At 28.7% G+C, this 12,712-nt stretch overlaps 1 protein-coding gene across 7 annotated transcripts in view; it reads right to left on the reverse strand.

Annotated features, from left to right (window-relative positions):
- Positions 1–12,712, reverse strand: part of LOC148941381 (ATP-binding cassette sub-family C member 5-like) — a 255,783-nt gene that overhangs the window by 130,146 nt on the left and 112,925 nt on the right. For all 7 annotated transcript variants that reach the window (XM_089103941.1, XM_089103946.1, XM_089103944.1 and 4 more), the window contains exon 10: positions 2,793–2,941. In XM_089103941.1, the coding sequence (XP_088960067.1) occupies positions 2,793–2,941 (149 nt within the window). The remainder of the gene's footprint in view (positions 1–2,792; positions 2,942–12,712) is intronic.

Consider the following 12,712-nt stretch of genomic DNA (forward strand, 5'->3'; position numbering starts at 1 on the left):
CAGGAACGAGGAAAAATTATATTGGGCCATAATAAAATTTCATTATTGGCAAAGATGCTACTTGAATTACAGTAAGCTATATGACTCTCCATCATAGGAAACAAGTCATCTATTAAGATTCCTAGTTTTAAGTAGTAATTATAATAATTCCATCATTAAAACATAAAATTGAACATTTGACTTTTTCACAAAAATGGCATAATTTTCCCTAACATCTATTTTCTATGTGTCCCTAGGCACCTAACATTGTTAACTGAAAAAAATAAACGTTTTCCACCTCTTTTACTTATAAAAAAAAAGGTGCGCAGTGTCTTTTCTAGGTTTACAACAGAGCATATACACACCAATTCGTGTATCATATTAACATATAATTTTATTAAAGACAAATTCTCTTTTTTTTTATTTTCACCCACTAGTCTACTAAGACAGCAAGGTTGTAATCCTGTATCTACTTTAGCCACATGTCCACCTTTCCAACAACATTCCATCGTTTTTTGGAAATGTGGAAATTCCGTCTTTAACGCGTTCGGAAAGGGATCAATAATTGGTGCTTTTTTTGTTTTGTTTTTTCTAGTCTCTTCCAATTATAATTCAGGGCGTCAAGCTTTTCTCTTACCCTCTTATGTTTTATTTAGTAAAACTATACTAGAAGCGCTGGTTTTTTCGTCAGTAAAACCTATCCAAGGTATCCCTAGCACTCGGTAGAAATGTGACGAAAGTGATACAAAAATACTGCTTGGAGTACACGAAGGTTTACTGCTCCGACTGGAAGAACTAAGATCCAAACCAATATAAATAAATAGTGCGAAGTGAAGCCTATTTATCAAGAATGCCAGCATTTAGCAATAATGCTGAACAGTTGCTGGTGGCTGCAAAGGGATGGAAGAGAGTGCATTCTGTAAGCTCAAGAAATAGAGTTCAAGCTAAGAAATATTTTACTTCCTTCAAATTTCTCCTATATCATTCACACTCTGAAGGATTTTTTTAGTCAGTAGCACACCTCTATTCTTTGACACTGTCTGATGTGACTAAATTCATGCGTCAAGGTCCCCATCGAGTCAATCCTTGGTATTTTTCAGAAAAGTGTCGAAGAAAGAGACAGAAGTTTTTCGTGAAAATACAAATCTGTCTGATAGTAATTTTGCAGTGATCGATTTTTTATTAGCGTCAGATATTATATGTTGAATGAATTAGCGTCAGAAATTATATGCTGAATAAATATTTCTAACTTTTACTCTGAAGGATGGCGTATTTTAGACTAGGATACTATTCCATAATAACTTATCTGTAACTAAGTTGTATTCTTTGGCTTAAAATAGCATCACTTTTTGTTCAGACAGTCCCTTTCTAAAAAGCTCTTCCAGTAGAGCTCGAACAGCAGAGGGGGGCCAAGGCAACTCCCAAAATACCATTTCTAGTTATCCAGCAAATTCCTGTGAAACACTATAAATTTTAAATTTATCACGAAGATGGGCTTGTAGATATACAAAAATGCTTCAAAAGGCACAAAATGACTAAAAATAAAAATGAATAAGACCAAAAACCAACTAGTAAATGAAGGAGCAATGACTGTTTTAGTAGTTTAAGAATATCACCTTTTTAGAAAGAGCAATTCAGCATGACAAACCTTGCCATAAACATTAAACGTTCTCTTAATTTTACTTTATAAAGGACGAACAATTTATGCTTCAGAAAATGCTCTTTAAAAATACAAATTTTATAAGGTGAGAATTTTTAACCGAGCAAAGAGGTTGCCGGTAAGAGATAAATCAATTGACCAAAAAACTTTTTCCAGCTGGTACTAATTCTTCTACTGTTTTTAACATTACTCGGGATAACCCCCAATAAAACTTGTTCCATGTGTTATCGCTTAAAGACTAATCTGATTTGAATTTTCCTTTTTTTTTTCTAATAATGTTTTCAGACTCACAACAATTTCCTGAGCCCCTTGGTAGAAAAAACTTGGGGTTTACCTTTACATAAATTCTATTTATCCAAGAATAAACACCAAAATTATAAAAGATAACAGGCAAAGGGGCTAAATAATTAGTCATAAAACATGTATAAAAAGGGGGATTTAAAACTCAAAGTAAATGCAAAACTCAGTATTAATTTAACAATTATTTCCTTGTATCTTTTTCAATTTTGCGACATATCATTTTAAATTTCAGTGTGCTAATATGCAAAGATTAGCAAACCTTTCAAAGCCAAGGGGAGGATCTTTATTCTAAAAATCTTATAAAACGAGAGCATTCTATCGAAATAACAAAGGCTTGAACATAAATTCAAAGAAATTCAGTACAAATTATTTATATATATATATATATATATATATATATATATATATATATATATATATATATATATATATATATATATATATATATATATATATATAAACTGAAGAGATCGAAGATCGTGGCAGTAGCAGCTCCGTAACCTCAATTTCTGGTCTTCAAATAACCTTGAAAACGACCGATACCCCTTGAAACCACCTTCCTATGGGAAAGGGGTTGGAGATTTTTGTGAGGGGGAAGGGTTAAAACCACAAAATTAATGTACTTCTCAACCGTAATGCAATTTTTCAAGGAAAACCTCCTTTTGCCACCCCTCCCACTTGCAGGTTTGCACTCCTTTGCTAGTTTTCACATTGAAATATCATTTCCTTCAATGTGAAATATGATTTTAATCCTTTCTCAATCAACTCTGGAAATAGAGAGCTTGTATTTTTATAATTATTCTTGTCATGATTGGTCCAATTTTACATAGCGTTCTAGAATAATGATACTTACCTGAGAAGCCGTTAAACCAAACCCCGCCGCTGTATGACATAAGAATGTCACTATAACAGATATAATAGGTATTGTTGGTGCTAAAGCGAGACTTAGACTCTGCAAATATGCCGATTTTTCGAGTAGACCTCGTTCTTCCTTTCGTACACCTAAAGAAAATAAAAACAGTGTTATTCATTAGAGATGTGAATAACTATACAAAAAGCCAATTAATTGAGCTTGGACATGTTTGGCCATAAACATTACTACGTTTTATTATATAGTAGTAGTAGTAATATATTTGAAACAAAAAAACACATAGGGCGATGGTCACAAAAAAATAGAAATACAATTAACAACATACAAATATAATTAAAGGATTCAATTTAAACTATTGATCAAAGCGATTTAAGCACAGAAAACTATTCAGAAATACTAGTGCAGACAAACAAACATAGTCATCACGACTCATCACATAACTCCCTCAAGATGGGTTATACCCAAACGAATAAAACGCGCCAGATTCTTAATACTAATAAAACACCCATTTCCCAACAATTTTTTCACTCAAGGCTCATCCCCCTCGTCCACTTCAAAAATTTCTTTTCTCAAGACTCTTCATACTTCCCCAACCATTGCAAAAAATGTTCCTCCCACTCTCCACACATCTGGCAACATATCAGATCAAAATCGCGAGGCGAATTTCGTTCCATTCGTGAATCAAAGCAAAATATTTTTATAGACGGTGATATCAATCCCTTATATGTTGGGAATAGGCACGTATACAATCTAAAGTTCCTTTTTATTGTATTGATCGATTATTTGTACGATCATTAAATGGAATATTATCTTCCATGGGGCGTTTGCTTATTTCTTTTAATTCCTTTTTTTTATATTTGTTTTTATGAACCGAGATCTGGTCTACCCTCGATTATTATATCAACACATTTGATTATATTTTCATTTTTGGCTACTTTTGCTTTTCATTTGATAATTATATTTATGAGCCATGATCTGGTGTGCCTTTGGTTATCCCTATGAACAAATTTCAAATATATTTTCATTTTTGGCTACTTTTCCTGCTTTTCATTTAATTTCTTCTTTTATATTTATATTTATGAAACATGATCTGGTGTGCCCTTGGTTATCCTATGAACACATTTAAATGTACTTTCATTTTTGGCTACTTTTACTGCTTTTCATTTAATTTCTTCTTTTATATTTATATTTATGAAACATGATCTGGTGTGCCCTTGGTTATCCTATGAACACAATTAAATGTACTTTCATTTTTGGCTACTTTTACTGCTTTTCATTTAATTTCTTCTTTTATATATTTATGAAACATGATCTGGTGTGCCCTTTGTTATCCTATGAACACATTTAAATGTACTTTCATTTTTGGCTAGTTTTACTTCTTTTCATTTAATTTATTACTTTATATATTTATGAATCATGATCTGGTGTGTCCTTGGTTATCCTATGAACACCTTCAAATATACATTCATTTTTGGATAGTTTTACCGCTTTTCATTTAATTAATTATTTTATATATTTATGAAACATGTTGTGGTGTGCCCTTGGTTATCCTATGAACACATTTAAATGTACTTTCATTTTTGGCTACTTTTACTGCTTTTCATTTAATTTCTTCTTTTATATTTATATTTATGAAACATGATCTGGTGTGCCCTTGGTTATCCTATCTATGAACACATTTAAATGTACTTTCATTTTTGGCTACTTTTACTGCTTTTCATTTAATTTCTTCTTTTATATTTATATTTATGAAACATGATCTGGTGTGCCCTTGGTTATCCTATGATCAAATTTAAATGTACTTTCAATTTTGGCTACTTTTACCGCTTTTCATTTAATTTCTTCTTTTATATTTATATTTATGAAACATGATCTGGTGTGACCTTGGTTTTCCTATGAACATATTTAAATTTAATGTCATTTTTGGCTACTTTTACTGATTTTTTCATTTAATTCCTTCTTTTATATTTATATTTATGAAACATGATCTGGTGTGCCCTTGGTTATCCTATGAACACATTTAAATTTACTTTCATTTTTGGCTACTTTTACTGATTTTCATTTAATTTCTTCTTTTATATTTATATTTATGAAACATGATCTGGTGTGCCCTTGGTTATCCTATGAACACATTTAAATGTACTTTCATTTTTGGCTACTTTTACTGCTTTTTATTTAATTCCTTCTTTTATATTTATATTTATGAAACATGATCTGGTGTGTTCTTGGTAATCCTATGAACACATTTAAATGTACTTTCATTTTTGGCTACTTTTACTGCTTTTCAATTAATTAATTCTTTTATATTTATATTTATGAAACATGCTCTGGTGTGCCCTTGGTTATCCTATGAACACATTTAAATGTACTTTCATTTTTGGCTACTTTTACTGCTTTTTTCATTTAATTCCTTCTTTTATATTTATATTTCTGAAACATGATCTGGTGTGCCCTTGGTTATTCTATGAACACATTTAAATTTACTTTCATTTTTGGCTACTTTTCCTGCTTTTCATTTAATTCCTTCTTTTATATTTATATTTATGAAACATGATCTAGTGTGACATTGGTTATCCTATTAGCAGAATTAAATGTACTTTCATTTTTGTCTACTTATCCTTCTTTTAAATTAATTAATTCTTTTATATTTATATTTATGAACAATAATCTAGTGTGCTCTTGGTTATACTATGAGCACAATTAAATGTAAATAAATTTTCGGCTACTTATCCTGCTTTTCATTTAAGTTATTCTTTTATATTTATATTTATGATACATGATCTGGTGTGCCGTTGGTTATCCCTATGAAAACATTCAAATATGTTTTCATTTTTGGCTACTTTTACTGCTTTTCATTTAATTTCTTCTTTTATATTTATATTTATGGGCCATGATCTGGTGTGCCTTTGGTTATCCCTATGAACAAATTCAAATATATTTTCATTTTTGGCTACTTTTACTGCTTTTCATTTAATTCTTTCTTTTATATTTATATTTATGAAAAATAATCTGGTGTGCCCTTGGTTATCCTATGAACACATTTAAATGTACTTTCATTTTTGGCTACTTTTACTGCTTTTTATTTAATTCCTTCTTTTATATTTATATTTATGAAAAATGATCTGGTGTGCCCTTGGTTATCCTATGAACACATTTAAATGTACTTTCATTTTTGGCTACTTTTACTGCTTTTTTCTTTTAATTCCTTCTTTTATATTTATATTTATGAAACATTATCTGGTGTGCCCTTGGTTATCCTATGAACACATTTAAATTTACTTTCATTTTTGGCTACTTTTACTGCTTTTCATTTAATTCCTTCTTTTAGATTTATATTTATGAAACATGATCTGGTGTGCCCTTGGTTATCCTATGAACACATTTAAATGTACTTTCATTTTTGGCTACTTTTACTGCTTTTTATTTAATTCCTTCTTTTATATTTATATTTATGAAACATGATCTGGTGTGCCCTTGGTTATCCTATGAACACATTTAAATGTACTTTCATTTTTGGCTACTTTTACTGCTTTTTTCATTTAAGTCCTTCTTTTATATTTATGAAACATGATCTGGTGTGCCCTTGGTTATTCTATGAACACATTTAAATTTACTTTCATTTTTGCCTACTTTTACTGCTTTTAATTTAATTCCTTATATTATATTTATATTTATGAACCATGATCTAGTGTGACCTTGGTTATCCTATGAACACATTTAAATTTAATTTCATTTTTGGCTACTTATCCTGCTTTTCAATTAATTACTTCTTTTATATTTATATTTATGAAACATGATCTGGTGTGCCCTTGGTTAACCCTATGAGCACATTTAAATGTACTTTAATTTTTTGCTACTGTTACTGCTTTTCATTTAATTCCTTCTTTTATATTTATATTTATGAGCCATGATCTGGTGTGCCTTTGGTTATCCCTATGAACAAATTCAAATATATTTTCATTTTTGGCTACTTTTACTGCTTTTCATTTAATTCCTTCTTTTATATTTATATTTATGGGCCATGATCTTGTGTGCCTTTGGTTATCCCTATGAACAAATTCAAATATATTTTCATTTTTGGCTACTTTTACTGCTTTTCATTTAATTCTTTCTTTTATATTTATATTTATGAAACATAATCTGGTGTGCCCTTGGTTATCCTATGAACACATTTAAATGTACTTTCATTTTTGGCTACTTTTACTGCTTTTTATTTAATTCCTTCTTTTATATTTATATTTATGAAAAATGATCTGGTGTGCCCGTGTTTATCCTATGAACACATTTTAATGTAATTTCATTTTTGTCGACTTTTTCTGATTTTTTGATTTATTTCCTTCTTTTATATTTATATATATGAAACATGATCTGGTGTGCCCTTGGTTATCCTATGAACAAATTTAAATTTACTTTCATTTTTGTCTACTTTTACTGATTTTAATTTAATTCCTTCTTTTAAATTTATATATATGAACCCTAATCTGGTGTGCCCTTGGTTAACCCTATCTATGAACACATTTAAATGTACTTTCATTTTTGGATACTTTTACTGCTATTCATTTAATTTCTTCTTTTATATTTATATTTATGAGACAGGGTCTGGTATGCACTTGGTTATACTATGAACAAATTTAAATGTACTTTCAATTTTGGCTACTTTTACTGCTTTTAATTTAATTCCTGCTTTTATATTTATATATATGAAAAATGATCTGGTGTGCCCTTGGTTATCCTATGAACACAATTAAATGTACTTTCATTTTTGGCTACTTTTACTGCTTTTTTCATTTAATTCCGTCTTTTATATTTATATTTATGAAACAGGATCTGGTGTGCCCTTGGTTATCCTATGAACACATTTAAATGTACTTTCATTTTTGGATACTTTTACTGCTTTTCATTTAATTCCTTCTTTTAAATTTATATTTATGAAAAATGATCTGGTGTGCCCTTGGTTATCCTATGAACACATTTAAATGTACTTTCATTTTTGGCTACTTTTACTGCTTTTGAGTTAATTTCTTCTTTTATATTTATATTTATGAAACAGGATCTGGTGTGCCCTTGGTTATCCTATGAACACATTTAAATGTACTTTCATTTTTGGCTACTTTTACTGATTTTTTCATTTAATTCCTTCTTTTATATTTATATTTATGAAACATGATCTGGTGTGCTCTTGGTAATCCTATGAACAAATTTAAATGTACTTTCATTTTCGGCTAGTTTTCCTGCTTTTCATTTAATTCCTTCTTTTATATTTATATTTATGAAACATGATCTGGTGTGCCCTTGGTTATCCTATGAACACATTTAAATGTACTTTCATTTTTGGCTACTTTTACTGCTTTTCATTTAATTTCTTATTTTATATTTATATTTATGAAACATGATCTGGTGTGCCCTTGGTTATCCTATGAACACATTTAAATGTACTTTCATTTTTGGCTACTTTTACTGCTTTTTTCATTTAATTCCTTCTTTTATATTTATATTTATGAAACATGATCTGGTGTTCCCTTGGTTATCCTATGAACACATTTAAATTTACTTTCATTTTTGGCTACTTTTGCTGCTTTTCATTTAATTCCTTCTTTTATATTTATATTTATGAAACATGATCTGGTGTGCCCTTGGTTATCCTATGAACACATTTAAATGTACTTTCATTTTTGGCTACTTTTACTTCTTTTCATTTTATTTCTTCTTTTATATTTATATTTATGAAACATGATCTGGTGTGCCCTTGGTTATCCTATGAACACATTTAAATGTACTTTCATTTTTGGCTACTTTTACTGCTTTTTTCATTTTATTCCTTCTTATATATTTATATTTATGAAACATGATCTGGTGTGCCCTTGGTTATCCTATGAACACATTTAAATTTACTTTCATTTTTGGCTACTTTTACTGCTTTTCATTTAATTCCTTCTTTTATATTTATATTTATGAAAAATGATCTGGTGTTCCCTTGGTTATCCTATGAACACATTTAAATGTACTTTCATTTTTGGCTACTTTTACTGCTTTTTTCATTTAATTCCTTCTTTTATATTTATATTTATGAAAAATGATCTGGTGTGCCCTTGGTTATCCTATGAACACATTTAAATGTACTTTCATTTTTGGCTACTTTTACTGCTTTTCATTTAATTTCTTCTTTTATATTTATATTTATGAAACATGGTCTGGTGTGCCCTTGGTTATCCTATGAACACATTTAAATGTACTTTCATTTTTGGCTACTTTTACTGCTTTTTTCATTTAATTCCTTCTTTTATATTTATATTTCTGAAACATGATCTGGTGTGCCCTTGGTTATTCTATGAACACATTTAAATTTACTTTCATTTTTGGCTACTTTTACTGCTTTTCATTTAATTCCTTCTTTTATATTTATATTTATGAAACATCATCTGGTGTGCCCTTGGTTATCCTATGAACACATTTAAATGTACTTTCATTTTTGGCTACTTTTACTGCTTTTCATTTAATTTCTTCTTTTATATTTATATTTATGAAACATGGTCTGGTGTGCCCTTGGTTATCCTATGAACACATTTAAATGTACTTTCATTTTTGGCTACTTTTACTGCTTTTCATTTAATTCCTTCTTTTATATTTATATTTATGAGCCATGATCTGGTGTGCCTTTGGTTATCCCTATGAACAAATTCAAATATATTTTCATTTTTGGCTACTTTTACTGCTTTTCATTTAATTCCTTCTTTTATATTTATATTTATGGGCCATGATCTGGTGTGCCTTTGGTTATCCCTATGAACAAATTCAAATATATTTTCATTTTTGGCTACTTTTACTGCTTTTCATTTAATTCTTTCTTTTATATTTATATTTATGAAACATAATCTGGTGTGCCCTTGGTTATCCTATGAACACATTTAAATTTACTTTCATTTTTGGCTACTTTTACTGATTTTTATTTAATTCCTTCTTTTATATTTATATTTATGAAAAATGATCTGGTGTGCCCTTGGTTATCCTATGAACACATTTAAATGTACTTTCATTTTTGGCTACTTTTACTGCTTTTTTCTTTTAATTCCTTCTTTTATATTTATATTTATTAAACATGATCTGGTGTGCCCTTTGTTATCCTATGAACACATTTAAATTTACTTTCATTTTTGGCTACTTTTACTGCTTTTCATTTAATTCCTTCTTTTAAATTTATATTTATGAAACATGATCTGGTGTGCCCTTGGTTATCCTATGAACACATTTAAATGTACTTTCATTTTTGGCTACTTTTACTGCTTTTTATTTAATTCCTTCTTTTATATTTATATTTATGAAACAGGATCTGGTGTGCCCTTGGTTATCCTATGAACACATTTAAATGTACTTTCATTTTTGGCTACTTTTACTGCTTTTTTCATTTAATTCATTCTTTTATATTTATGAAACATGATCTGGTGTGACCTTGGTTATTCTATGAACACATTTAAATTTACTTTCATTTTTGGCTACTTTTACTGCTTTTCATTTAATTACTTCTTTTATATTTATATTTATGAAACATGATCTGGTGTGACCTTGGTTATCCTATGAACACATTTAAATGTACTTTCATTTTTGGCTACTTATCCTGCTTTTCATTTAATTCCTTCTTTTATATTTATATTTATGAAACATGATCTGGTGTGACCTTGGTAATCCTATTAGAAAATTTAAATTTAATTTCATTTTCGTCTACTTTTACTGCTTTTCATTTAATTCCTTCTTTTATATTTATATTTATGGGCCATGATCTGGTGTGCCTTTGGTTATCCCTATGAACAAATTCAAATATGTTTTCATTTTTGGCTACTTTTACTGCTTTTCATTTAATTTCTTCTTTTATATTTATATTTATGTGCCATGATCTGGTGTGCCTTTGGTTATCCCTATGAACAAATTCAAATATATTTTCATTTTTGGCTACTTTTACTGCTTTTCATTTAATTCTTTCTTTTATATTTATATTTATGAAACATGATCTGGTGTGCCCTTGGTTATCCTATGAACACATTTAATTGTACTTTCATTTTTGTCTACTTTTACTGCTTTTTATTTAATTCCTTCTTTTATATTTATATTTATGAAAAATGATATGGTGTGCCCTTGGTTATCCTATGAACACATTTAAATTTACTTTCATTTTTGGCTACTTTTACTGCTTTTTTCTTTTAATTCCTTCTTTTATATTTATATTTATGAAACATGATCTGGTGTGCCCTTGGTTATCCTATGAACACATTTAAATTTACTTTCATTTTTGGCTACTTTTACTGCTTTTTATTTAATTCCTTCTTTTAGATTTATATTTATGAAAAATGATCTGGTGTGCCCTTGGTTATCCTATGAACACATTTAAATGTACTTTCATTTTTGGCTACTTTTACTGCTTTTCATTTAATTTCTTCTTTTATATTTATATTTATGAAACATGATCTGGTGTGCCCTTGGTTATCCTATGAACACATTTAAATGTACTTTCATTTTTGGCTACTTTTACTGCTTTTAATTTAATTCCTTCTTTTATATTTATATTTATGAAAAATGATCTGGTGTGCCCTTGGTTATCCTATGAACACATTTAAATGTACTTTCATTTTTGGCTACTTTTACTGCTTTTTTCTTTTAATTCCTTCTTTTATATTTATATTTATGAAACATGATCTGGTGTGCCCTTGGTTATCCTATGAACACATTTAAATTTACTTTCATTTTTGGCTACTTTTACTGCTTTTCAGTTAATTCCTTCTTTTAAATTTATATTTATGAAACATGATCTGGTGTGCCCTTGGTTATCCTATGAACACATTTAAATGTACTTTCATTTTTGGCTACTTTTACTGCTTTTCAGTTAATTACTTCTTTTATATTTATATTTATGAAAAAGGATCTGGTGTGCCCTTGGTTATCATATGAAAACATTTAAATGTACTGTCATTTTTGGCTACTTTTACTGCTTTTTTCATTTAATTCCTTCTTTTATATTTATATTTATGAAACATGATCTGGTGTGCTCTTGGTAATCCTATGAACACATTTAAATTTACTTTCATTTTCGGCTACTTTTACTGCTTTTCATTTAATTCCTTCTTTTATATTTATATTTATGAGCCATGATCTGGTGTGCCTTTGGTTATCCCTATGAACAAATTCAAATATATTTTCATTTTTGGCTACTTTTACTGATTTTCATTTAATTTCTTCTTTTATATTTATGAAACATGATCTGGTGTGACCTTGGTTATCCTATGAACACATTTAAATGTACTTTCATTTTTGGCTACTTTTACTGCTTTTCAATTAATTTCTTCTTTTATATTTATATTTATGAAACATGATCTTGTGTGCCCTTGGTTATCCTATGAACACATTTAAATGTACTTTCATTTTTGGCTACTTTTCCTGCTTTTCATTTAATTACTTCTTTTATATTTATATTTATGAAACATGATCTGGTGTGCCCTTGGTTATCCTATGAACACATTTAAATGTACTTTAATTTTTGGCTACTTTTCCTGCTTTTCATTTAATTAATTCTTTTATATTTATATTTATGTAACATGATCTGGTGTGCCCTTTGTTAACCCTATTAAAAAATTTAAATTTTGTTTCATTTTTGGCTACTTTTACTGCTTTTCATTTAATTTCTTCTTTTATATTTATATTTATGAAACATGATCTGGTATGCCCTTGGTTATCCTATGAACACATTTAAATATACTTTCAATTTTGGCTACTTTTACTGCTTTTCATTTAATTTCTTCTTTTATATTTATATTTATGAACCATGATCTGGTCTGCCCTTGGTTATCCTATGAACACAATTAAATATACTTTCATTTTTGGCTACTTTTACTGCTTTTCATTTAATTTCTTCTTTT

Source organism: Artemia sp. Qi Xiang Cuo, chromosome 18, assembly GCF_049724085.1.
Source record: "Artemia sp. Qi Xiang Cuo chromosome 18, ASM4972408v1, whole genome shotgun sequence".
In the NCBI taxonomy this organism is placed as follows: Eukaryota; Metazoa; Arthropoda; class Branchiopoda; order Anostraca; family Artemiidae; genus Artemia; species Artemia sp. Qi Xiang Cuo.